The 27,631-nt window shown below is 41.7% G+C and overlaps 1 protein-coding gene across 1 annotated transcript in view; it reads right to left on the bottom strand.

The window, feature by feature from the left end:
* Positions 1–27,631, bottom strand: part of lrfn5a (leucine rich repeat and fibronectin type III domain containing 5a) — a 129,683-nt gene that overhangs the window by 12,970 nt on the left and 89,082 nt on the right. Inside the window, exons 3-8 of the mRNA XM_086127944.1 lie at positions 18,700–18,918; positions 17,232–17,360; positions 16,960–17,140; positions 16,341–16,496; positions 15,669–15,928; positions 13,382–13,849 (exon numbers count right to left, since the gene is read on the bottom strand). Coding sequence (XP_085984070.1) covers positions 13,382–13,849; positions 15,669–15,928; positions 16,341–16,496; positions 16,960–17,140; positions 17,232–17,360; positions 18,700–18,896 — 1,391 coding nt within the window. The 5' untranslated portion in view covers positions 18,897–18,918. The remainder of the gene's footprint in view (positions 1–13,381; positions 13,850–15,668; positions 15,929–16,340; positions 16,497–16,959; positions 17,141–17,231; positions 17,361–18,699; positions 18,919–27,631) is intronic.

Here is a 27,631-nt window from a genome sequence, read left to right as displayed (position 1 = left end):
CACTCTGGGTGGAGCAACCTTTGTAAGCGCTGGACACTGTTACAACAACTGCAGTTTTCATATATGGTTCGATGGTGAGCAAGATTTTGAATCATCTGTTTTTATTTGATCAATGTTGGTCGTGATATACATTTCAGTGACTCAGCCGCAGTCTATGGCACAATCTGGTTGCAGGGCACCACTGATAAGCAATAGCAAGCTCAACCGCTTTTCTATGATGGACCACGAATCCCGTATATAGTCATGAGCACAGCATTTTAACCCTTTCAGGGACAGCGGTTACTACAGTGAACAGTTTATCATGTCATCAGGTTACAGAGTGCATTAAAGGGATTATCATGTATTAATTTCAAACGAATATAAACACACGTTGCCTCAAAGTAGCATGTTCGATGAGCAGTGCATGATATCCGGTACGGATATATGTCGTCACCAGCAGAATATGCCTGCGGATTTCCCCATTGTTTACGAGCTGGGGAAATGTAGTCGGATTAGCCGAGGTGGGGCCAGAGGAGGTATCTGTATGCACAGCATATAGACGTGGACACAGAGTCCAGCGTGATGTCCTTTGCGTTCTGACGGCGACGTGCGTGAAACCCTTCCTCTTACCAGTGTCTCCCTGTGCTGTGTATTTTTGCGTCTGTTGGAGCTGCAGTCTGCCCAAGAGTACTTTTCTATGCGGATGAAACCATTTTGCTTCCTTCTCAAACTGCACATCTTTTTTGTCATATAGACGGTCATGCTGTCAGACTACCAGATAAATATCCTTCTGTGTCTTACACCACATTGTTATTGTATGTGCCATGTCAGTCTCTCATCATAAGTAGGAAGGGCAATGTTTTCCTATCGGTCAATGTCGAAAAAAAGATCGAAGGACAACGTAGGTCGTAGAACATGTCACACTACGCTGCAAGATGCACAAAAATTATGACATGCCAGACTTTCGGCGTCAAGGTTATGAAGCATCTCGGATGCTAGACGATCAGTGGTTGAGTATGTCAGATTTCATGGGCCACGATGTGTCAAGACGACTCAAAATCAGCTACGTGACATTACTTTTGTCTTCGACACGTCTGTCGGCTCAAAATTGGGCTCCATTTGTGTAATCTGACGTCGGCATTAATCAAACTCGACTGTAAATATGTATAGTTAGTCTGAGTGAATCTTCACATGCGTTATTGGCATTGCGATGGCACGGAAATCAGCTTTCAAAGTCACTGTGAAGGGGCTTAATCCTGAGAAGCCGCCGCAATGCTGGGCGTTGCCATCCTCATGATTTAACTGCTGAAATGTGTGAATGTTTGGATGTCTCTTGTGTACGCTCACCCAAAGTGGGCTACGATAAGCTTTTTAGCCCTGTGACCTGGAATAGGCTTAGCGGCAGGAAAATGGATGGTTTCAGTATTGAATACAAGCAAGCCCGATTCCATAACAACCTCGCCAAAAGCAACGTACAGATGAATTTAAAAAAGAAAGCTGTTTTACGCTGAATTTGAATGTAGTAATTAATGGTTGATACATTACTACCCCATATCTGTTGATCTCAGCGCTAATGTGAATTTGCTACAGATGCCACACTAATAGATTTAAGTCTCACAGAGAGACGGAAAAAAACACAAAAAACCTCAGAGCCTTGCTTCTTATCTCTGTTTCACCATGCATAATGCACCAGTGGCGGTTCTGGGGGGGGGGGGCCACGGGGGCCCCCCGTGGCCCCCCCACCGAGCATAGATTATGCAGTCGTGCCGAGTCGCCGACGCGAAAGATGGAACCAAAGTGCGTGATTTAACCTTCTAGTCGGACCCTTTAGTGCGCTGCGCCACGTAAAAATAAGCGGGGAAATTACGACACGAGTGTTATTTGCGTGTGTGTGTGTGTGTGTGTGCGTGTGTGTGTGCGCGTTTGTGTGTGTGTGTGTGTGTGCGTGTGTCTGCGTGCGTGTGTGTGTGTGTAACTTTTTTAGTCTCCCTTTTTATTTTAATTTTTATTTAACAGGATGAATATATAAGACATTGCCTTTTAAAATTTGGATAATTATATGCATGTAAAACATCTAGCTTCAGTGTATTTGCAATTTTTGTCCCCGGCAGGCTGGTACCATATCATCCCCTGGCTTGAATATTCTCAACAGATGGACACGGCGTATTGTTACGCTTGCAGACATTTTAGCCCTCCTAATACTGTTTTTTTTCTCATCACTGTAATGTTATGACTACAATTTCAAAGTCTGAAGAAATAAAAAGTCAAATAAGATTTCGAATCTGTCTTTTTAGCCCTGGGTTGAATGTGCCCCCCCCCATTTTTTATTTTTTTCCAAGATGGCGCCAGAGTAAGCAGCCTTCAGCAAGTGCTCTTCAAGAGCCTTGCTGTTTTGTTCTTTTTTGGTATTTTTGTCTTTTGTTTTGTCACATGTTGTTTGTTGTTTCATCGTGTGGACCTGATATGGACTGTTTTCAGCGCTTTTTGGCCACGACATTCGTCAAAGGAGAAGTATCTGTGCTTGGTGGTTGCGCCTTCTCGGCAGCACGCCTGCACCAGCACAGATGTTGATTTGGAGGAATGTCGTGGCGATTTTTGTATTAAAAACATATTTTTGCAACGGAGACCTTGTTGACGTCTACACTTTGGGGTCCAAACTTAATTCGGCTTGTCCGAAACGTAACAGTTTGTGGTTACTGAGAGGAACACTTCCCCTCAAGTTCCTGAGCGTACCGTTTCGTGTCCTGACACATACTGGGTACCTGCACTGGGTAAATGATGCCCCCCAGCATTTAGCCACTAGTTGTGAATATTTCATAATCTTACACTTGTGGACAAGTGTGCATTTTTCATCCATGGCAAGCTCACCGAGAAAAGCTTGGCATTGGCTGACCAAAGTTATGCGGCTTTGAGGCAACTTGAAATTAATTTTGAAAACACGACTCAAGCTTCTCCAGATTCATCATCTCTGGAAAAAAAAAATACCTTTGAATGATCTCGCCAATACGTTGAGTTTGTTTCATTATATGCTGCCATTGAGCCTTTACTATTTTTTTTTCCCCATCGTGTCTTGTCCCCTGGAATCTATAGATATCATGAATCAATTAATGGAGTCCTTTGGCACTTGGCATTATGTTAGACCAGGGGTGTCAAACTCATTTTTGTCGCGGTCCACATTGTAGTTACGGTTTCCCTTGGAGAGCCATTATTCAAGCGGTGACTGAGCTCAACCGCAATATTGATGCGGTTTTGGAGCGACTCCGTACGATCGACAACAACATGGAGAAGTTGGAATCTGCGCTGCGGAAAGAGATTGAGGATTTGGCTGATCGGCGCCAGTGAAGAGATACAGGCCACGGACTCAAGGCTGTCTGAAATTGTTGGCGGCCGTCCCTCCAAAACAAACAATGCTATCTGGCCCTTTCCCCTGGATGGAAGTATGCATGGAATCTAGGGCCCCCACCATCACCCCCCTCCTTCTCGGCCATGGACTGATAAGCCGGGACTGTCTTCATGAGCAGACCATGAGGTGGCCTTGTAACTGTGAAGTATGATGCCAGACTGATTAGTTTGCTCTTTCATGATTGTGCAGCGTTATTGCCCTTACCTTACCCACAAGATTTTTGCTTGACGGGCGCGTGGTTTTATGACACGTTATTTCACGATGATCCTAAAATTTGGAGGAAATTCAAATGAGTGATGAGAGTGATTGATATGATCTGCCAAATCCACTTACAGTGTGATGGTACAACACTGACAGCGGTTTAATAGCTCAGTTAATTGCGGGTATGACATTGAAAGTGACTGGAATGTCATTTCATTAAAACAAAATCGTATGGTGGTAAACAGGCAGAAGAGAGAGAGTCTGGCTGTCGCATCTTTTGACTTAAAATGCCAAAGAGTGGAACTCAAAAATGCATACGAGGTTTACCTTGCAGTTTGTCTCTCTCCAAACGACCAATAGAGTGCAACAAAGTGCTGTGTAAAATAAGCCGTGCCAACTGAGGGGATGATGTTTCAGCCCTGCACTGCACGATGGTTCTCAAGTTGCTAAGATCAGCTTCATTCTTCCAGTTAAGCTGAGTCATCCGCGTCACTCCTTTCATGCTGTGGTTTAAGATCCCTCCTCTGCATTGTGTTTTTGTCTATGTCAGTCCTTTGCAAATTGATTCTGCTCACTCATTTTGCTTCTAATCATTTGCAACGGACGTTTGGGTTAGTGTGGTTCAATTGCTCTAAAGTTTGGTGTAGATATAATCACAAAAGTTGGTTTACTCTCCACTTCATGTTTGACAATCAAGCTTGCAGGAAGCAGTTGCTTGATCAGGCACTGCTGAATTTCATTGTCAAGGACTGCCAGCCCCTCAGCATTGTGCAGAGTGAAGGGTTCAAGTCACTGATTCAGGTCCTTGAACCCTCATATGTTTTGCTGACAAGAAAGGTCTGTGTAAAAGTTCCATAAAGTAGAGGTTGATGTAGATGAGATGAATCACCTATATTTTAAATGTATTATTTGCTTTTGGTTTAATTTTCAGACATCAAAAAATGGTGGCCAACAAATACCAGGAGGAACGGGAAAAAGTGAAAATGGAAGTACACAAGCTGTGGCAGCGAGTATAACAACTGACATGTGGACCTCTGTGTACCAGGAGGAACGGGAAAAAGTGAAAATGGAAGTACAGCAAGCTGTGGCAGCGAGTATAACAACTGACATGTGGACCAACACACTACTTTTCCAAACCTCTCCCACCTCGCACAGTCTGATACGAATTCCTGAAATCCGTAATCAGAGCGGATCCCACAAACCTAGACCAAGACAGACCCAGTGACAAAAATGTATCAAAGTACAAAGCAAACCCGACAAAGTACAAATAATGACGCTGGTAACAGTGAACCAGGAGAAAATGCAATCAGCCAAAAACGTTTGGTAACGGCAAGGGGAAAAAAACGACAACATAAATTGCTTGTCTCAAAAGGACAACAGAAAGCCAATCACAAAACAGCATAACTGAGAATAGCACTTTACAATAAATGCTTGCAGGAAAGAGAACAAGGCGCATCTACCAGAGAATTCAAGGACTTGGTAACAACAGATGTGCGCAAGGCAGGAACAATCCAACAAACGAGTTGTCAGCTTGGCAGCCTTTTACAAGTGGCTGATGATGAGCTTGACGATGAACAGGTGCGAAGCAAAGGACACGCCCTCCGGTCCCGCCCAACCGAGGTCCTAAACGTTTCGTGAATGCTGTGAAAAGTGTGTGTGTGTGTGAGTGCATATACTGCATATATACTGTATATATATATATATATATAGAGAGAGAGAGAGAGAGAAAGAGAGAGAAAGCCCTGCTTGCTATATTTGGATAATAATAGCAGTGCTATAATTCATACAATTTTGTCCTTGTGTGGAAGTTAAAGTGTATTTATGCTTTTAGCTGAGCTGGGTATTGCACTGCAGGAGTGATTGATTAAGATTAAATATCTGCAGGGAATGTGGGGAGGAGGTAGGGACACAGTGTCTTTTAAAAACAAGCTTCCTGTACAATTGGAATCGGAACACAGCCTGTTAATGTTTCAGATGCTAATCCGTTGCTGTGGCTCTTTTATGCTTTGTATCTTTATTCTGAATAGTCATATAGACTTGACATCTTGCAGTACATAAACTTGGATTACTCAGTGACATGTTGTCAATCGATCGAGCTTTCTCCCAGTCAGCGTCCGCTCTCTGTGTCTTCTGCGTCCAGCCCTGCTCTCTGTAGTTACTTTGTATTTTCGTAGATAAAGACTTTTCAACTTCTATGTCAAGTCTGCTTCAGGGTGCCAATTCTGGTCCTCATGTGACAGGCTGAGACATAGTTATAGGGTTCATGTGGGGTATTTACTCACATTTGAATTTCTACCCTTTATGATCAGTCATATTTATTTATATTATATCTGTTAGTCTTGTGTTAAGACTACTACTTGCTCTGTATTTAGCCCTCAGTTATCATTGCCCTTAATCCATAGACCTCAGCCATGACTGCATCAACTATTTCGTGATTAATGTTCTTTCCGATCCATTTATTCTTGTTGTTTAAGTGTTGTACCGCCCTTCTACTTTAAAACTTCTCCCGGCAATATGTGAGCCATTTGTCTTGGATGCAGTCTTTTAAATAAAATTGTTACAGCAATGATTATGGCATTGCTTGTCAACCAAATTATGAAAATGGATATAATTTTGATGACTGGCAATTCTATTGATTAAACACTGAAACATGCCCTTGAAGTTGAATTCATCTGAATGCAGCTAAACATTCAGTGACAAGTGAGCATGTTGAAAATAATCTGAGAGCACTTAATGCTTCCCTCTGCTGGCAATCTATATGAAGATGTCAAGTCAAAGGTTTTAAAAGTATATTCACGATGAATATTTATAATGTCACTAATACTATTTGTTTGTTTTCACTCTACGGTCATGAGTTTTGATTTTCACTTTGGAGATTCACACACTAATCTCACTATTACATTACTGCAGCTCTTCCATCCATCCATCCATTTTCTAATCCGCTTTATCCTCACAAGGGTCGCGGGGGAGGTGCTGGAGCCTATCCCAGCTGTCTTCGGGCAGTAGGCGGGGGACACCCTGAACTGATTGCCAGTCAGTTGCAGGGCATACATAGACATACAACCATCTGCACTCACACCTCGGGACAATTTAGAGTGTTCAATCAGCCTGCCACGCATGTTTTTGGAATGTGGGAGGAAACTGGAGTGTCCAGAGAAAACCCACGCTGGCACGGGGAGAACATGCACACTCCACACAGGAAGGCCGGAGCCGGGATCGAACCCTTCACCTCTCACCGTGAGGCCGACGTGGTTACCACTCTATTACTGGGATGCCCTACTGTAGCTATTATATACACGTATATATATTTTTTAAATATAGCTTTGCTCAAGGATCATACAACTCATTTAGAAATAGCAATTTATAAATAACAAATTGTTATACAGTCTGGAATCGCCCTACTAGAAATGTTTCTTGACAAGAAAAAGCAGATTTACTGTTATTCACAATATAAAATAAAAATCTGTAGATGATTAAAAAAAAGTGAATCCAATTGTTCATTTGTTCGATTGGCATAATTTTTTGTTGAAAACAAAACACTTGCTTCATGTCCACAGGATTAATTTACAAGAAAATGCTCCTTAAAATGATAAAGTTCCTCAAATGAAGTCATCAATTCGTAAAACTGCTTCTAAAAAAAATGTTTTTTCTCCTTGATACATTATTGGAGTAATTTAAAAGCAATGAAAAGTTTCAAACGACCATACTTTAAAATAATTGCACTTGGATTATGTAGTAAACTTTTTTTTTTAACAAGCAGTTAGTAACTATAGGTATACACTTTTAACCTAACCCTCCCAATCCTGCCTGTAATGTTAAATCATAAAAAAAAATCGGATTAAAATGTCACTACTGGCTGCTCAAAACAGCTGTAAAAGCATCAATGTGTGTTGGCAGACTCTATTTTTTTCATACCTGTAGGTCTGTCCATCAAAACAATACACGACAGTAGCTGCTTCAAGTACAAGCACTTTTGCGTGGTCACAACGAAAGCCACTCCACCACACAGGGTGTTAGTGAAATGGCAGGCTGTCATTTGGTTTTCCATGAAACTAATGGCCCTTGCTCGTTTCAACAGATACAATAACCCAGAGTGTTTCTACGGTCACCGATATCAGCTTCCTGTTTGGCGTCACTGATGCGTTTCTCATTTTTGTATCTTCTGAAGCAAAGTTGCTTGTTTTTAATTCCTTTAAAACACCTTAGCGTATGCTTTCCAGTTGACCATTGTTCAGCAGTTGGTTTGGTATAATACCGAGACAGTTTGCGCCCCAAAAAACCTTGGATCTGGTCATGTACAGGTTGCCAGATGGATCAAACTACCAACAGCCTCGCTATACTTCCTGACACCATTCATTTCTTCAGCATCACTGCTTTAACCGCGATCACTTGTTAAAATTATCCGTTGTATTCTTTGCGTGCACTAACAGATGTATTGCAGTGGACCGCAGCAGCGCGAGTGTGTGTGTATAATGTTTTGACTAACTGGAGACCCTGGCTGAGCAGGACATGTCGGCGATAACGATGCGCTGATTGGCTCCTCTGAACTTAAGGTGTGCCCATACATAAGTGACAGCATATACGATGCGCTGATTGGCTCCTCTGAACTTAAGGTGTGTCCATACGTAAGCGTCAACACGCGTCTATCCCAATACACACACATTCAAAATGGATGATTGTGTCAGGAAACGCCACAGTGTGCTCACAGCTTCAGCCCAGGAGAGCCGCACACAGACAATTAGACAAGACGAATCGCGGGAGGTTTCGATTGTGTGCAGTTTTGCTCCCGTCTACCCGGGGATCTTTGCAGTTGCTGTTTAACAGCAGAACACCGCAACATCCCAATGGCGTCCTCAAATAATATTTGCATGCCTCAGACATTGCATTCACCTTTAGTGGAAGAACAGCACTGCACATTCGTGTGCTCCCTTGTGTCAGTATTTAAAGAAAAAAAAAACTTTATTAGGCTCGCAATGGAGAAATTCCCAAATTGGTTCTTATAAAATAAAATGGTTCTTAACTCCTCTTCTGATATATTTTTCAGTGATTTCAGAGGGGATGTGAAAAGGGGAATTGCACAAATGAAAAGGATATTTTTGTTTTCACGTTTAGTATTTATTTTGGTAAAATGAGTATTTTGTTCCCGGTAGTCTAGTGGTTAGCACGTCGACTTCACAGTGCAGAGGTACCGGGTTCAATTCCAGCTCCGGCCTAACTGTGTGGAGTTTGCATGTTCTCCCCGGGCCTGCGTGGGTTTTCTCCGGGTACTCCGGTTTCCTCCCACATTCCAAAAACATGCATGGCAGGCTGATTGAACTCTCTAAAATTGTCCCTAGGTGTGAATGTGAGCGTGGATGGTTGTTCGTCTCTGTGTGCCCTGCGATTGGCTGGCAAACGATTCAGGGTGTCCCCCGCCTACTGCCCGTAGAGCAGCTGGGTTAGGCTCCAGCGCCCCCCGCGACCCTAGTGAGGATCAAGCGGTTCGGAAAATGGATGGATGGATGGAGTATTTTGTTTTGCTTTTGTTAAATTAAGGGAAAAAAAGACAACTACTGTTTAACAAAGTTAAAGTAAAAATGTCTTATTTCCGTAAAAGGGCTATTTCTATTATTAAGCAGGCACAACTTAACAAAATATAAGAGGTCCTGTGCCTCAACACAATACCTCTCATTATTTGCTGTGTACTGGCAAAGTGAATAATTGTTATTTTCATGCACCCCCATTATTGGTTGGTTGTGAGGAGTGTTGATTTGTATAAGCTTGGCTTGACCATACTAAATGGGCATATCGCCCTGCTCCCCAATGACCGCCGTGCATGGGACCGGACCTTGGTCTTATTTTAAAAAAAAAGAAAAAAAGTGGACCGACAGCATTTCTAGTTGAGGACCACTGGTCTACAGATTATTGTGTCCTATTCAACTCCATAATGGATATATGTACACACACACACACACACACATGTACACAAACACGCACACACCCACACCCATTCATCTTCCTTTCTATACATGATCCTTCAGGCATTTATTTTCATACATTTTAACTTCTCTTTTTACTTTATGCCGTTCTTCCCATTCTTTTCCCTCTGCTCTGTGTTCACCAAAAAGGCCGAATCAATGCCCTTGACTCTTTGCTTCACCAAGCAAGGTGTTAAAAGAAAATCAATCTGTTTTCTGAAGAATGCAGAGAGGTAGAGGGTGTAAAATAACAGCGATACACAAATGACTTTGGTGTTTCATTTTGAGAAGGACCGTCAGGGATAAAGTGGGCTGTAAAAGACAACTGTTCACCGATTTCAACTCCAGTTTATTCAGTTTTGAATCTGGGCTGATATGGATTCCATATCCATTGGTGTCATTCATTGTACAGGAGGTGACTGCGCGGTTATGCGCACGGCAGAAATATGGCTTGCTGCAACAATGGTCTTGCGCAGCTGAAGTTGAGTTAACACTTTAACTCGGAGCCTTTTGGTTTCACTGCGTGGGTATGTGGCGTGCACTTACAGGCTTGAAAGCTTCCTCTGCTGGCTTAATCACCATCAAAAGCACTGACCTACATTTAGAACTCAAACGAAACTCTATTAATTAATTTCCAACAGTCTTCATTTCAAAGCATGTCTTGGCTGCGCAACTGCTAGTTTGTGGGTTATTATTATTATTCTTGCTTTTTTTTTGTCCAATAAAATGTCAGCTTGTATGTGAGGCCATATCAATGAAGACTTGGAATGCTGGCTGATGCTTAACAGAAATGGTGAAAAACAAGAGAGCACTGTGAGCCAATCAGATTTCAGGTCCAATAAACAGAGACAGCAAGAAGGCGCAAGGTGATGGCAGCATTTTTCTATACTCTGATTGGTTCAGAGCTACTAAAGGTGGATTTTTTGTCAAATATTGTGCAAAAGGCGGGGAAAATAGAAATCCACACTGTCATTACAAACATAACAAAATGGATTACAACAGTTTGATTGTAGTTTGTGTGCAAACTCAAGCATTCCAATCCCAATGTTAATTGAAGAGTGCAGTAATTTGTTTCATCGTACTGTAAGAACACAAAAGATGACAATTTCATGGGTGTTCCTGAATGCATTTCACTCAGCCATTCTGTGAGTTCTAATCTTGACTGGCGACTGCAATCAACTCCTGGCCAGCAAATTACACGACCAAACAGATTAAAAAAAACTAACAATGTAGAGGCAACCCCCCCCACCCCCCAAAGAAGAAAAAAACTAAAAAACTAACCCAAACATGCATACAATTACTGCAACAGTCTCATTTGTACAATACACAAAAAAACTCCAAGTTAGTTCAATGTGGAAAAAGTGTGTTTCTGTCCGTAAAAATGTCACTCAAAAGATGACACGGATCTTATGAGCATATGACACACCGAACGCTAAAATCTAATCTATCCCAGACCATTAAGAAATGTGACTCAGTACTGCATGCCGAGAGGAGCAGGCAGTGGGCCTCAAAATCGGTGCTTCCTGGAAGATGGCTGCCATCATTGCCACCTGAGCAAAGCTCATCATCCATTTTGCTGAGCATCATTTGTGGTTGCCTGAAAGGGTTGTCATGCGTCCTTAAAGTATCTCCAAACGGCTAACTTGGGTTTTACCAAGTAGGTATGCAGTATGGCTAGTGAAGTGGAAATATTGCAAATTTTTACCAGTACAGATCCTATATAGATCACTGAATCTCTTCTATACACTGTATGTTTTCGGAATCGTGTGTTTATTTACAACTGTGATTTTTTTTTTCTCTAGTTTTGGCCTCAGTTAAGTTACCAATACCATTGTTTTTATCATTAGCATCATAGCCACGAGAGGGGACTGAGAACAATTGTGTGTACATTTGTGATTATGTCGCTTTAAACCTGGAAATGTTGTCATGTGTGAAGGTTAGGTTGTCATCCTCCCCAAAATGTAACAAACAGCACAATTCTGACTGGCTCAACCACAGAGCCAAGACAATGAAAAGAGACGGGCGCCACACATCAGCAGCTACCAATCAGAAGAAAGCTATTTTCCATATCAAATTAAGGACAGCAGAGACCCAATTGGAATAAAGCTTATTTACATATTAAATATGAATGAGAAAACAGACAATTCAAAATCAGTTATTTCTGACCAACGAAAATAGCTTGTAAAAGGGCATCCTCCTCATTTCCCAACCGAATTATATAGCACATACAATACCAATGCTCACAAACAAATGCATTACGCATAACATTGAGAATGTCACTGATGTGAGCATGACGCTAACATTCAATCTTATTGCGCTCCTATTTCATGGTGACGATGCACACAGATGAAGTACGTTTTGGGATTAGCATTGACATGAAAGGCAGATCATACTTGCAGATCTCCCGACGTATATTCTTTGTGCACAATAATTTCATCCGACCATTTCACAAGAGTCAACATTTTGCTCAAATAGCAATCACTCAGTGAGGCTTGATTTAATATCTGTAATCCAAAGAATACAGCACGCGCCACAAGCTTCACAGTCAAAGGCTATCTCGGGGTGCCATCACTTCAGATTATGGATGTTATTTTTGATGGCTATGTTCACACCGCGGTTCAATTCCGACTGTATTGCTCATATGCGAAATGTATCAGATTTTTTTTTTCCATGCACGGGGAACAGTACAATTGCGATTTTATACAAATGGACTTCTTTCAGAGGTGGATATTAATCAGACAATGCGGCTGCAGTACGAATGCTCATCCACACACATCCGACCGAGACATCATGAAAAAGGCCAAGATGCCCTCCACGCGGGCGAGGCATCCATGAATCTATAAAATTGTTTATCGGAAGAGTGTTGACTTTATAATTCCATGTGAAACATGATGCATGAAGTTGTCATGTGTGGCGATAGGACTGTTTCATCCATGCAGATGGTACATTTGCTACCCGCAGCGATGACGTGGCATCATCTTTAGAAGAAGTCTCCAAGATATGAAGAGAATGAGGAGGGTCGTCTCATATCCCCAAAATATTTCTACCTCCTCCCTCTTCACTACTCTGAGATAGGGTGATCCGTAAACATTGTTTGATTTTTTAAATTTTGTTGTTGTTTGGTTCGCATCACTTGATGTGCTTTTTTGCTCATGTGTGTCATATCATGAGCGCCTTCCGTTCAAATTTAGAAATTGCATTTGTTTTTGTATAATGAACAAGTACAAAGAAAGATCGTACTTAAAAAAAATCTGAGTTGCGTTTCACACCCTGCATTGTGAATGTAAGCCTATATCTGTCAAAACTGCCCATCTGATTGTGGAGTCACCTGACGCTCCTATAGTATTTATGTGGCTATTTTGGCAATGAAAAGCAAGTAAAAATTGTTCTGAACGCACGACTGTTCAGTTGTCGGAACATTCATGTTAACCTACCTATACTCGATTGACTTGCTTACCGACAGTAACTAGCTATTATGATGATTGCAATTATTAAAATGGATATCTTTGCATCCTGTTTCTTTGTTCTCAATGTTTGCGGTTACCCTTTTCATTATGAATTGGGGTACAGTACATAATTACCCTTGTAAACCTCATGTATCAGGGTTATCGGTTCTTGTAATGTCATACTCCAAATCATACCCAATATCACCCCCCCCCCCCCCCCCGCCCCTCACCCCCATGGTCATTAAATATGCATGTATTCCAATGTAATGTGATCCATACAGCTCGGGCTTGTCATTCTCGCCCTTCCCATTGTCCAAATCATTAGGCAGTATTCAGTTACCATTATCTGAGGCTAACTTCATGTTATGAGGATATAATGACTTTCTCAGACTTACCGATACACAAGTGAATCATCTTGGCTCCCATTGTACTGGATCTGGAACATCCGGATACCTGGAATATTCCTTTGGAAGTTAAACTTGATCAGTGCGGTTGATGATGTGGCCTCAGCGGTCACCACTCTCTTTTCTACCCCACCCTTCACATCGCCGGTCACGTTGCTTCCGTTGTTTACACTTCGGGTGGACGTAGAAATGTCAGATGATCCCGGGTCAGGCTCCTGGATGTTGTTGGTGTTGTTGGAGATGTGTGGAAGTTTAATGATAACCAAGTCTATGGTCTGGTGAGCCTCACCAGCTGGATTGGAGGAGATGCAGGTGAAAGAGCCTGTGTCTTTTACAGTACTGATGACGATGTCCAGACTTCCATTGGTATAAACCAGTGTCCTCGAGGAGTTTGAAACGAGTTTGCCCTCAGGAGATATCCAGTGTATGGCTGGCTCTGGGTCACCTCTGGCCTTACATCTATCGAGGAGTGGAAATGTCATCAGTCATTAAACAAAATGCAGTAGTCTGTTCATGGTTTCAAGGTTTAAGTATTTCTAAAACAGAATTTATGGGTATACAACAAGGGTGGCCTAGTCTGGTTCTTGAGAGCCCCTATCCAGCATATTTTACATGTTTCCCTCCTCCAACAGACCTGATTCAAATGACCAGCCCATTAGCAAGCTTTGGAAACGCCTGATCACAATTCTGATGATTTGAATCAAGTGTCTTAGAGGAGGGAAAAATGGAAAACAGGCTGGATAGGGGCTCTGAGAGGACCGGACTTGGGCACCCATGGTACACAGTATATCAATCAGTATGGAGGTTATTTGTCGCTCAAACTTGGCTCAACCCGAGGATATTGGATGCTAGCATGCAGCTAGCCGGCCCTCGATGTTAAAAACTGAGGGGCATATAGACTGACTAACTGTTATAATTCTTACAGTGGTTCCCTGATATGGATGTACCGCAAATCCCCTTAAATTAAAGATGAAAGTCTGCAATTAAAGTGCATCTTGTTTGTTTCATTTGAACTCTGTGGTGATGTATAGATTCAAAATGATGACAATTTTGTGTGTTCATGTGCCGTGAATGAAGAGATTGAATCGTTACGCTCTTCATGCTTGAGCTGAGCTCATTCACACATAATTATCATTAGGTAGAGAGTAATAATACACATTATCATTCCTCTCTCCATATTCAATATGAATTATGACACACCTTAGCCTACGCGTATCTTATGTGAAATTGTGAGCTGCTATTAAGGAGCATAATTATAAGATCATTGTTTTCCAAACAGTGGAGCCAAGGCATGTATTTTGTGAAAGAAAAATTTGATGGAACCCCCTCCCCCCCCAAAAAAATTATCGTCAAATAATAATCTTGCATCAATTTAGTCACAAATGCACTGAGTGTGAAATTTAGGCTTGTATAGTTGAAGACAAAGCGACTGAATTTGCATCCATGGCCATGATTCGACTGAATGATAGCAAACATATGGATACACAGGTTGGTTGTACCTTTGCCATCCAATTGAAGAGCAGTATATGCCAGTCGCATAGATCGAAAAACAGTAATCATAATCTAAATAATAATTCAACGATGACAATAGTAATTAAAATAATGTTGTGAATACTCACTTATCTACAAGAAAGAATAAATTTTTATGATATATAAATAAAATACAGTCAACACATACCAAACCGAACCGTGGATTTTGTGAACTGTTCCACCTCTACCATGTTTTTGTTCATACTGTACATGCACACATATTCACATATATAGTGTATTTACATCCACTATAAATACACAAACCCACTCACATGAAAATATATGTACATATGTACACCCAAGTAAATAGGTTATGTCACGTCCCGACTGTTCATATTATAATAATGTTGCTATGATCATTATTATTCTTATGAAAACCTGAGTTTAGTTGAAGTTAAAAATATTTAGCTTTAGGGTGAAAGTTCACAATGCATGCGTCATTGTTGTGATAAACCTAAAATACAATTTATCTTGACAAGTTATGAATATGTTCAATAACTCTACAATGCTTCAGTCCTTTTTGCAGTAATATACTGTTTTGGAAATACTTTCTCATGGCTTTTCACACTGTTAGTTACACTGCTGAATTTATTTTTGCATGTTAAATGAATACACTGATGACGAACGTCAAAATGACCCTTGCATCCTTTGTCGATCATTGATGCAGCCCTTGGATAAAAAAAAAAAAAGTTTGGAAACCCTTGATTTTGACTCATTTGAAGGACAATAAGCGTTAGGCCGTACATACCTGAGTGACACTCTCTGTCCTTCGAGAACTCTCGTCTCATGGGAGTATCGGGTTATGAGCGGGGGTTCACACAGAAACTCTTCCTCAGGAATGGACCAAAAGTATCGTCCAGAGAGGTGCTGAGGTGAGGCACACGTCTCCAAGTCATCCTCTCGGTTGAGCCTTCGCAGCCATAGCAGCTCGCAGTTACAATGCAGCGGGTTTCCACCAAATGAGAGCGCAAAGGTTGAGGAGCTCAAGATCCCAGATGTGGCCAAAACCTACAACAGTGTTTCAAAATGTTTTTTTGGATTCAAAGAAAAAAAAGGTGTTGCGATTAAATAACACTTGTGACTCAATGTGCTTTTTACAGTAATCCCTCGTTTATCGCGGTTAATGGAGACCAAAACCACCCGCGATAAACGAAAATCCGCGAAGTAGCGACCAATAAACATATTTATAAATAAACATAAAACAACAGCGGGTCACATAGAGCAACATATACAGTACTGTACCCCATGTATATGAAAAAAAATGTTTATTTTTTATTTCTTATGAATGTTTGAAAAAATCCGCGATGCACCGAAGCCGCGATAAACAAACTGCGAAATAGCGAGCGATCACTGTATTTCAATTCCGTTGAACGCGTTTGAAGTGATATGCTATTCATGCTAAAGACATATATTAACCTACCTGTGCTCGCTGAAAAAGAGGGTCCGGTGGGAGCTTTTGGAGTTTATTTGAGGTGACGTCGAGCCGGTTGAGTTTTTGTAGCAATGAAAATGTTCCCTCTGGAATATAGTCCAACATGTTGTGGTCCAAACTTAGTGTATGGAGGCTAGTCATTTTCTGTTGAGGGAAACACACAAATAAATGAATTTTGGCGGATACATATTTAACTTGGATTTTAACAATGAGAAAAAAAAAGTTATTGAATTTCATTCTAACTAATAACAGAAATAAATAAAATGATACTGTACACCAGGCCTGGACAGCCGATGTCCTGCCTGTTTTCCCGCTCTACCGGCTGCAACACATCTGGTTCAGATGATCAGCTCATCAGCCAGCTGTGAAGTATCATTAGAATGATTCTGATTATTTGAATCAGGTGTGTAGCAACCGGGAGAGATGGAAAACAGGCAGGACAGGAGCCCTTGAGGACCGACTTTGGACACTCCTGCTGGATACTCATTGTCCAGGTATAAGGTTATGGAAGCTAGTTTATTTTTTAAAAGTTAAAATAGCTCTTTCTCATTTCACATTGTAAACAAAAAGTCTTTGAACAGAGATTGTTCTTAGCTGAGACTCAAACCTGAATGGCCTCCCATGGAATGGAATCGAGATTATTATAACTGAGATCTAGTTCTTCCAGTGCCAGCAGGTCATTAAATGCTCCCTGGTGGATCAGTACCAGCTGGTTGTTGTTCAGAATCAGGTGGTGGAGCTTAGACATCCCACTGAATGTATCATTGCCGATCCTTGTCAGCCGATTACTGTAATATAATCACAGAGAGGCAACCATTAGTAACTTTCCAGCCGACGGCTTTCAAGTAACTAGAGAACTGGCATGAAATGAAGCTTGACCTGTTGAGATGCAGGGCTCGGAGGTTCTCGAGATCAGTAAAGGCATGAGGAGTGATGAAGGAGATGGTATTTCTGGACAAGGTGAGGTCCACAAGCCGTGTCATGTTTGCAAAGTCTTTCCTCTTCACACTGGGACGGAAATATGCAGTGTTAATGACATCACACACATTATTTATAGTCGGGTATCTGCGGCAGTATTCCATGCTTATTGGCAAAATGGGAACATAAACTTCAGACAACATTTGGAAGTGAACATTATCCAGGATGCAGTTTGTTTACGGAATCCTTTTAACAACCTGCATGCAAAAAGAGAACGTGCAGAAGCAACATCAGAAGTGCAATCAGTAAGAATTGACAAGATGCAAACAATAATAAAAACATGATATAATTGTGTTTTAACTTTTGTAGACTGCCATGCTTGTAACCTTAGATGATGTCTATTAATTTAATTGACGTAAAAGTCGCAGATAACAGGATTTTTTTTCCAGCACTGACACATTTCAGTCTGGGCTGTTTTTGTTTTATCTTTTCTTAGCCGAATAATTTATCTTTTTTTCCAACAGTCCCTGGTCAGATCAATTGTTTCACCTGCTCTATGCTTCGGTCTATCTGTGACAGTGACTTAAAATATTATTTAAGTTAAAAAAAAAAATGTTCAAATCAAAAATGGAATAACAGATAGATTTATAATTAAATGATTTGCCGATACACTTCACTTTTAACTTGGTCCTGTACATTTTGTGTCAACCTGTTTTCAATTCACTACATATAAGTAAATAAAACATAGAATATCTTTCATGTTTGGTGTTTGTAGCGCCCCAAGATCATGTTTTCATATTGGATGGTGATGCCCATTGGTTGCAGCCGTCAAAGTCAGACAAAAGCATTAAATTAGACATGATAGCATTAATTTCTTGCACATTGTTGCGAAATGTATAGTGCATGCGTCATTGTTGTGATGAAACTATTTTTTGGACATATTGTGCAACCCTATACAGTACTGTCCTGTACAGCATATACCTGTATTTTGCACAGGTGTGCCTTGGTCTGCCCACATTTATTAACGGCTAGTTAAACTGCAGTGGAGTGTTAAACGACTGTTAAACTGCATTGGAGATGTCTGTGGGTTCATAAGAGAGGTCAGTATCTGGTGTGAACACTATTTGCCTTAAACAGTGCAACTATAACATAACATACTTTTTTTGTGTGCTTTTGTGCTTCTAATTGTATATAAAAACTAGGGCAGACCTTTCTCAGTAGCCACTGTGTTTTTTCCAAATGCCAGCAAATAAAATGCAAAGGTTTTGCAAGTGACAAATGCTTGATGATGGTTTGTGGTCATGATGAATTCTTTTATTCATCATGCATTTCTGTCAGAAATTATAATGACCTTTTGTGCAATGCAAAGACGTAAAATATTAGTATCTACAGTAATCGGACAGATTCAAAGCAATTGGAAGTCCTTTACCTCGTGACGAAATTGTCAGCCAGCCTCAGTTCTACTGTATGCCTGTCAATGTTTGGTGGAACAAATAGTAGACCTTTCTTGGCACAGAGTGTTGCCAGGTTGGGTGACAGGATCTGACAAACGCAACGCTTTGGGCAGTTCTGAGCTCGAACCGCCATGGCTACTGCCAGCATCACATACAGCAACAGCCTCTCCATGGTCCCCGTCTCAACTGGACACCTGAAGAATAAAAGTGAAATGGGGGGTGGGGTGGTTATGACTGTTCATGAAATATACATTCAAAGGGTACACTTTGAGGAGGAGCAGTGTGGATTTCGTCCCGGCCGTGGAACAGTGGACCAGCTATACACCCTTAGCATGGTCCTCGATGGTATGTGGGAACTCGCCCAACCAGTTTACATGTGCTTTGTGGACTTGGAGAAGGCGTTTGACCATATCCCTCGGGGAGTTCTGTGGGGGGGTGCTTCGTGGGTATGGGGTACCGAACCCCCTGATACAGGCTGTTCAGTCTATACCATTCGTATTGCCGGCAGTAAGTCGGAATCGTTTCCAGTGAGGGTAGGACTCCGCCAAGGCTGCCCTTTGTCACCGATTCTGTTCGTAACCTTTATGGACAGAATTTCTAGGCGCAGCCGAGGCGTTGAGGGGGTCCGTTTTGGCGGCCTCGGTATTGCATCTCTGCGTTTTGCAAATTATGTGGTACTGTTAGCTCCTTCAAGCAGGGCTCTCCAACTCTCGCTGGAGCGTTTCGCAGCCGAGTGTGAAGCGGTTAGGATGAAAATCAGCATCTCCAAATCTGAAACCATGGTCCTCAGTCGGAAAAGGGTGGAGTGCCCCTCCGGGTCGGGGAGGAGATCTTGCCTCAAGTGGAGGAGTTTAAATATCTTGGGGTCTTGTTCACGAGTGAGGGTAGGCGGGAGTGAAAGATCGACAGGCGGATCGGTGCAGTGTCAGCTGTGATGCGGACTTTGCATCGGTCTGTTGTGGTAAAGAAGGACCTGAGCCAAAGGGCGAAGCTCTCAATTTACCGGCCGATCTACGTTCCAACCCTCATCTATGGTCACGAGCTATGGGTCGTGACCGAAAGAACGAGATCCCAGATACAAGCGGCCGAAATGAATTTTCTCCGCAGGGTGTCCGGGCTCTCCCTTAGAAATAGGGTGAGAAGCTCGGTCATCCGGGCGGGGCTCAGAGTCGAGCCGCTTCTCCTCCACATCGAGAGGAGCCAGATGAGGTGGCTCGGGCATTTGATTAGGATGTCTCCTGAATGCCTCCCTGGTGAGGTGTTCAGGGCATGTCCCACCAGGAGAAGACCCAGAGGACGACCCAGGACACGCTGGAGAGACTATGTCACCCAGCTGGCCTGGGAACGCCTTGGGATGCCCCGGGAAGAGCTAGAAGAAGTGGCTAGGGAGAGGGAAGTCTGGCCTTCCCTGCTAAAGACCTGACCTCGGATAAGCGGTAGAAGATGGATGGATGGATGGGTACACTATAGTTTTAGTTTTTATACTTTGGACACTTATCTGATGTCAGACAAAAAAATGCATTGTAAAGGTCTGCTCAGAGACTTCATGCAGTTTTAAGTCATGTAACTTTTTGCAGAGATGGGCATTCTGCAGGATGCCCATTTTTGGGACGGAGGATGAGAATTGTTGTTTTTTTTAATTGTTTTTTTTAAAAGGACCGATTAAGCAACAACTTAAGTGTTTTTTCATCTGCCCCTTTAATCGTCCCAGTACTTTTATCGCAACGCTGCCAACTAGTGTACAGTCAGAGAACATCAAGTACCTACAGACACCTATTTCACTAACGATCAATCCAGCCGTTTAAGAAAAAGCTGTGTTGTATGTCTCTTGGTGCCCATCCACCAAGATGCTGATGCCTCCCCCATTAGAGGCACACATTTCTGAAACTAAAGTTTTTATTACTATTATTTTGTTTGAACTTAGTAGCTATTTTTGTGTTGTGAAATATTAAATGTTGATTTGCTAATGACTAAGACATTGAAAATATCAAGAAACTGATGTCATTTTTGTTTGATTGATGGTCAGTCTTATCAACAACCGCCAATCACGGTGTTACTGAAAATAAGGTTCGGTAGGCAGACGTATGAGCGATATGTCAATGTTTGCATGCGAGAGTCCTGCACATTTTATGTGTCATACTGTAATGTGACAAGACGTGATGTGTTATGTTTTTTATGAACGATGCGTTTCTCTCATGCAGTGATATAAGCTTTTGCAGTGAGCGCCTCTACGAAGACACCCTAAAAACCCTCATACTTGGGCGATCATTCTAATATTTTCAGAGGTTGATGTAAGCATTAAGTAAAGATGTAAACATACATTTTGATTCCTCCATTACAGGTTTTGACTGTCATGTTGCATCACTGTACTGCAAGTGGGAAAGGACATACGGCAACCGTTCAATACTAAATTCCATGGAAGCCATAAACTCTTTTCTTTTCTATTCTGTAGCAGGCAATTATTGAACCAAAGCGATGTGTCAGCCCATCCGCCATATAGTATGTGGCTTTCATCTTAGATATAATATCAGAAAACTGAGTTTGGATGACATCATTCAATTAAAAGCAATAATTCCTTAATAATCCAGTAGATTTGTGCTTGTTAATGCATCTCCAAGGAGAAAGCATCTTCACAATTTGCTTCACTTTGCCACATGCAATATGACTGCGGCGTCGACGTATGAAGAGAAGGCGTCTTTGAGTATGGAATCTAAATGTTTGTGATAATGTTATTGTTAGTTGCAAAAGGTGCCATTCAAGATGGGATCGGCAGTGCTATGCGAATGTATGGAGCAAAGTAAGTGCTGACCCGTCTGTAGGGTATTAAGTGACGATTGTTCTATGAATAAGGACAGAGGAACAATGACGGAAGGGTAGCCAGGTTGCAGATGGAGGACGGAGGACAGACCATCAAGATAAGATAAAATCCCCATCTCGAACTGTTTGCACTGTTATATATTAAAAACAATAGCGAACTCTCGCTTGGACATGCATCCAACCTCCATCTTCTATTCACATCTGCCATCATGAGTAAGCATTAGTGCATGTAGTTTGTCCGCACCGACGAACAGAAGGAGGGAGAGCGTAGCTCACCAAAGCTAGTGAAAACCTACTCATTAATGACAACCTTGATCGGGGTTTTGAAGGACATGACAGAACCAGGATTAAAGGGATCACGGTGCAAAGGCAGAGCCACATATGCTTGCATGTCAGAATAAAGCCTCAAATAGACATTCAATCCAGTCTGAATCTGACAACAAGGCCACTTCATCAATTCAACTGTCTTTTACTACAGAAATTCACGTTTCTAAAACTTTTTTTCGTTATTCAGGTTGTACATTTGGCTTTAACAATCAACTCATTTTTATTTTTCATCAAATGCCAAGAAATAATGCAAGAAAAAAAAAAGATTAGCTGGTATACGTATTGTGTTACGGTTCTGGTGAGTGACATATTGAGAAGCTCACAGACTGTTACCGCTTGATTTAGGGGCTTTCAGAGTTGGACAAAAGAAAATGTGAAGTGCAGAATTGTAGAGAAGTGGACGAGCTGAATTTCAGGTTCTGATATGTGTAAAAAAAAAAAAATCTTATAATGAAACAGCAAACACATTTTTGAATCCGAGCTGGAAAAGAGACCGACATCTGTAAGGTGGGCAAAAATCAGCAGAAATACATTATGACTAACCCCGATTTAAAAAAAAATAATTCTCTATCTACTTGAAAGAAGGATGCATTCAATGGAGTACCTTCTCACTCACATGCACTTGCACGACGCAAAGAATGAAAGGAGGCTCATGACCCTTATGACAAGAAAAAAGATAGGAGCTCATTAATTACCCCAAGAAAGGGCTTTAATGAGAGCGAACAAGGAAGCGAGAAAGAGACAGGGAAAGAAAACTAGACAGAGTTAGCACTGAGAGGAAAAAGAGAGCTCAGACAACCCCCTCATTAAAACGAGCGCTGAGGTGTGATTATGGATGGAAGCGGGAAGAATTTCATTGAGAGGAAACCGAGTAGAGTCACGCCCTGATTGCACTGTTCCCCTAAATTGTTATTGATAAACTGTAATACAAAAAGAGAGAGGCATCATCGTCCATACAGCTTTAAAACAAACGGCTCCGAAGAGCAGCTCGGTTTCACTCTGTGACACACATCACACAAAAATACACTCGGATAGACTTAAGCAAGCGGTGACATGCAGCGTGACTCCGATCAAAAAGAATTGTGAATTAACCAAAGGGATTATGTATGTGGAAGAAAATGTATGGGATGTTTGTAGTGGTGCGTAAAATATGATTCCGGGTCAAATATGTGCAGGCAGGCTCATCCACTTCTTTGAAACCCTTTCCCGGTGACAGACAGCCATGTTCTCCGGGGAATCTACCATCAAGCCAGTTTTACTGCTGGCTTGTCGACTGATGGCTGCACAAATGGATTCGCCACATGCTCCGTATACTGTAACAGATCTTAGTCTGCATTTAAATCTCAATGGGGGGAAAAAAAATCGCAATGGGATAACAGAGAGACTTGGCAGCTAGAAATGGCAGTTTGGACGTACCCATGCAATCCAATTCTTTTGAAGCTCTCTTTAAACCCGGAACCGGAGATTTCTGTCGAGTTTACAAGCTCCCTTGCAGTTTTTTTTCCATAGTTAATGTTTATCTAGTTTTGTATGGTGGCAATGATAGCAATAAAATTGCATTCGAAATGCTGTGTCAAAACATCCAACTCAAAACAAACACACGTGTAGGCCGTTTGAAACGAGAACAAATGTTCTGCAGCTTACTTGTTATGGTACAGCAGTGTTTGAATTGTGCAATCATAATGGAAATTCCTCATTTGTTTGTCACTCTCCGTGGACGTGTAAGAATGCTCCAAACGAATAAAAAGATGGACAGACAAACAAATCTGAATGGTTTTCACTGTGGTTATTTGTGCTAAATGAGCATTTATAGTATTGCTCCACCAAGAAATCGCTTTCAGATGTGACTTTTGCACAGTAGCGTCCATTTACTATAAATGGACTCGATTCAATTTGATTTCAAGCACTTTTGAGGATTTTCATTCAGCAGTTCAACTTACACAACCACAAAGGAAAAATGACTCTCAGTGAAACTAAATTTGAGCAGACGGGCTTGTATGACTAGATTTCTGTGGCACCAGTAGCGAGGAAATATGAATCCTACTCAAAATGTTAAGTGATAAGTGATTCAAAACACAGTCCTGTAATATCTATACTTGTATTAAATATATTTTGCAAAGCAATTTCAATATTTCAGCCCATGAAGAGGTTCACTGAGGCGGCAAGGAGGAGCAGATGATGTACTGAAATAAGATCATTGATTTACTGAAATGAAGATCTTTTCATTTCAACTTTGCAAACATCGTTTAACCCGAAGCATCGTCAACGGAGTACGCAGTGCCAAGTACTTGTGCCAAAGTGGATCGAGAGATGTCAACGTTGGCAAAACACTTCATATGTCAAAGTGTCCTCCAATGGTAGCAGAGTGCCTTGCTTGTTTTGAAGGGGAGCATTTTTGTATTTCACGTTGGAGTCAAGTAAAAGACGCGCGTCAACTTGAACCGATCCGAACTCTAAATATTCATTACACAGTTCAATATTTTGCCAACCGGACAAAGAGGATTTGAGACAGAAGGGGCTGCTGAACAAAACTTGTCCCTGTTGTAATGCCCTGGTGTCAAACTCAAAGCCTGGGGGCCAAATCTGGCCCTCCACGTCATTTTATGTGGCCCATGAAAGCAAATCATGTGTGTCAACTTACATGATCCTTGCTCAAATCTGGACCGAAATGTCAAATTGTCATGTGTAACAAATACCATTGAGATTTTGCAATCATTTTTTTTTTACCCTGCTTGCACTCACCTGGATAATAATTGAACAAACTACAAACAGTTGACTGATTTCAAAACTAGCAATCCATCAATGTGGTTTGTTGTGTACAAGTAATAATACGATGTGATGATTAAGCATTTATTTGGTTTCACTGTCATAATGGCCCTCCAAGGGAAGACATAACTCCAAAGTGGCCCGCGACAAAAATTAGTTTGACACCCCTGTGAAAGTCAATGCCAACAGCAGCATTAGCTGGTACAATGACCAGGTACCTTCACGTGGTGTCCTGCGAGGGGCTCTTCTGCGGGGGAGCCTAACGAAACCAACTCAACCCACTCGCCATGGAAGGCGCCCTTTTCCATGACCAGAGCTGCATCGCCCGTCCTACACCTCCAGTCTCTTCTTCTTAGGGCGGGCGACATCGACACCTTAGACCCTTCCATCCTTGCCATCAACTCCAACCGAGCAGTCTTTCCCTCAACCAAAAGGATCCAACTAATATGGGTCCCTCCCGGGCAATGACCTAGCAGAGGAGCAGGCCAAACTCGGCCCTTCCCTTCCCCAACCAACTTCCCTGCTCGATTCTCAAATACGCCTAGCGATCATTCGCAGAAGCTGCAAACCCCCACCATCTACCCATCCTCGTCTCATGTCCCTCACTTCCTCTTGCCCCAAGCCGGAGGTCAGAGTCCCAATTATAAAAGAAAGACCTCGTTGACCTTATCCGATTCCGGTCCGGCAAAAACTCCTCCCTCCAAAGATGACAACATTTAACGGGGAAGAGCGAGGATGATCTGTGCCGTCTCTGCGGTGAAGAAGAAGAATTGGCCGAGCACCTCTGGCTTCAGTGCCCCACACTCCAGTCTGTCCGCTACCATCGCCAATTGGGATTCTCCTTCGCAGAGCTACAGAGCCTCCCACACTCGAGTCTAGCGCTACTCAGGATCATCCTCAGGCGCCTCGAGTGACTCAACAATAACAACAACAACAACAGCAGCATTAACACCACAAGAGAGGCGTTCAGGTTGACGCTCTCTTATATCACTGACGTTAGGTCAGATGCCTTTGTGGAAATGTGTTTTTCAAATGAGTTTGCTCGAGATTTTTTCTTTGGATGGCAGATGGGCACATACCCCAAGGCTTCTGAACCAAGACCCTTCCTTCCTGTTCTTTTGTTTCCACTCACTGCCTTGATTTTCGCGTGTCTGCTAGAATCCACCTTCTGGTGACGCTAATGACTTTACCCCATTTGAACAACAGGGGTCAGCAGCTGCTTAAATGCATCACAATTACTCAATATTTAATTACTGAGCTTGCACGAGCTAGCTGAACACACAAACACAAAATCAGTCACCAGTGTCAACACACAATAATCATGGCTCTTTTGGAAGCACATATTTCCAACGAGACCTTGAAAGCATACATATTAGACATTGTCAATGTTCAAATAAACAAACTGTCTTTATTCCAGTACATATATTGTCTTGACATGCATCAGTTTCAAATTTCCACATCATGATTACTGGTATCTTTCCAATATATTTTTTTGTTTTTAATTGCATCTGTTTTCAGCAACTGTTTATGCTTTTCAGGGTCACCGGGAGCTGGAGAGCCTAAGATTGCTGATTTTGGGTAAAATATAAACAAGGTCCCATACTGATCCTCAATCAATCCTAGACATCGAGACAACAATCATCATGAACTAAGCATGTGACCATCACTTTATTATAGTAGAATATTAGAGGTTTTCTTTTTATGTTATTTTCTTTATTTGTTTATTTTTAACAACTGCATCAACAGAGATCCTTTCTGAGACGATCTCTACAGAAAGCAATTAAATAAGAGAATGTGGATATACTTTGGGTCTGTACACACACAAATCGTAGGAGGATACTACGTGTCAACACGTGAGGGCTACTCGAATAGTGATTTGGGATCCACGTTTCATCACACTTAAAAGTATGCATTTTAGTCTAAATGGAAAAGAAATCGACCCAGCAAAACAGGAAGCAAGAGGAATGCTTGTAATTATATATCACACTGAATATTGGCCACAATGTGATACTTTAAGTGGTGGAGCTGTGTAATATATGGCTTTCAATGCAGTTTCCATATCATAATTTCTCATGTTCCAGGCATATGTGACAGTCTAACAATGAGGTTGAAGACTGTGAGAAAATGGTGCCTCTGCTCATTGAGGCAATCTGATTATTTGGACAAAAATTGCTGTATTTGCTGCTGTGAAGACAATGGGGAGGCAAATTGAGAAAAATAGAAATGACTGACAAACAAAGGTTGGCAAAATGCTCACACAGTACTGAACTGTAGGACAGATACTTGGAAAAATGTGAAAAACATCAACTGACTTAACTGAAAGTATAGACTCTAAAATGTGCTGAAGTACAAAAGTCAAAAAACATTTCTACCGTCACTAAACTTAGTGCAGCAGCCCCCTGAGGCACTTCCAGTCTTGCCAGTGATCTGCAGGCTAATATCCGGTTAGCTTCCCGCTTGATAGCGGGAGGAAAGTGGAACACAAAAACACGGGCACTTCATCTGCCATAAAAATTTGTAAATTTAATGTGAGGGACACTTTTAAGTTCCAGAAAACGGTGGGTGGCTATGAGCATTGCCTTACATACTGTAATCTGCATTTTTACACATAATGCTGTGAGGTCCTATGATATGACAACCGTGTAATCAAACCAAGCTTCCAGTCAGAGTAAACAATTTTTGTTTTAGTTCCAAAAGCAAAAAAGTCTCTATCTCTCTTTCTCTCTCCATTTCTATCTCTCTCTCTTTCTCTCAAATGATCCGATATTCTGTATTTTTCCAGTCCCTATATAAACTAACAAACTAAGCCTTGTCGCGACGCAATTTGCAAATTAAAATTTGAAATTTGCGGCTGATCATAACACAATAAATAACAAAGAATCACAGATTTTATTTCCAATATTTGAACTGCCGAGATGTAGTAGAAGCAAGCAGCCAGCTGCCGTGAACGCTTGCCACTGAGCGAGACAGAAGAGGAGATGGTCACATGTCAGCAGG

Source organism: Hippocampus guttulatus, chromosome 13 (assembly GCF_054856545.1).
Source record: "Hippocampus guttulatus isolate MCC_2025c chromosome 13, RoL_Hgut_1.0, whole genome shotgun sequence".
NCBI classification, from domain to species: Eukaryota; Metazoa; Chordata; class Actinopteri; order Syngnathiformes; family Syngnathidae; genus Hippocampus; species Hippocampus guttulatus.
This window is presented reverse-complemented; position numbering and strand designations above follow the sequence as displayed.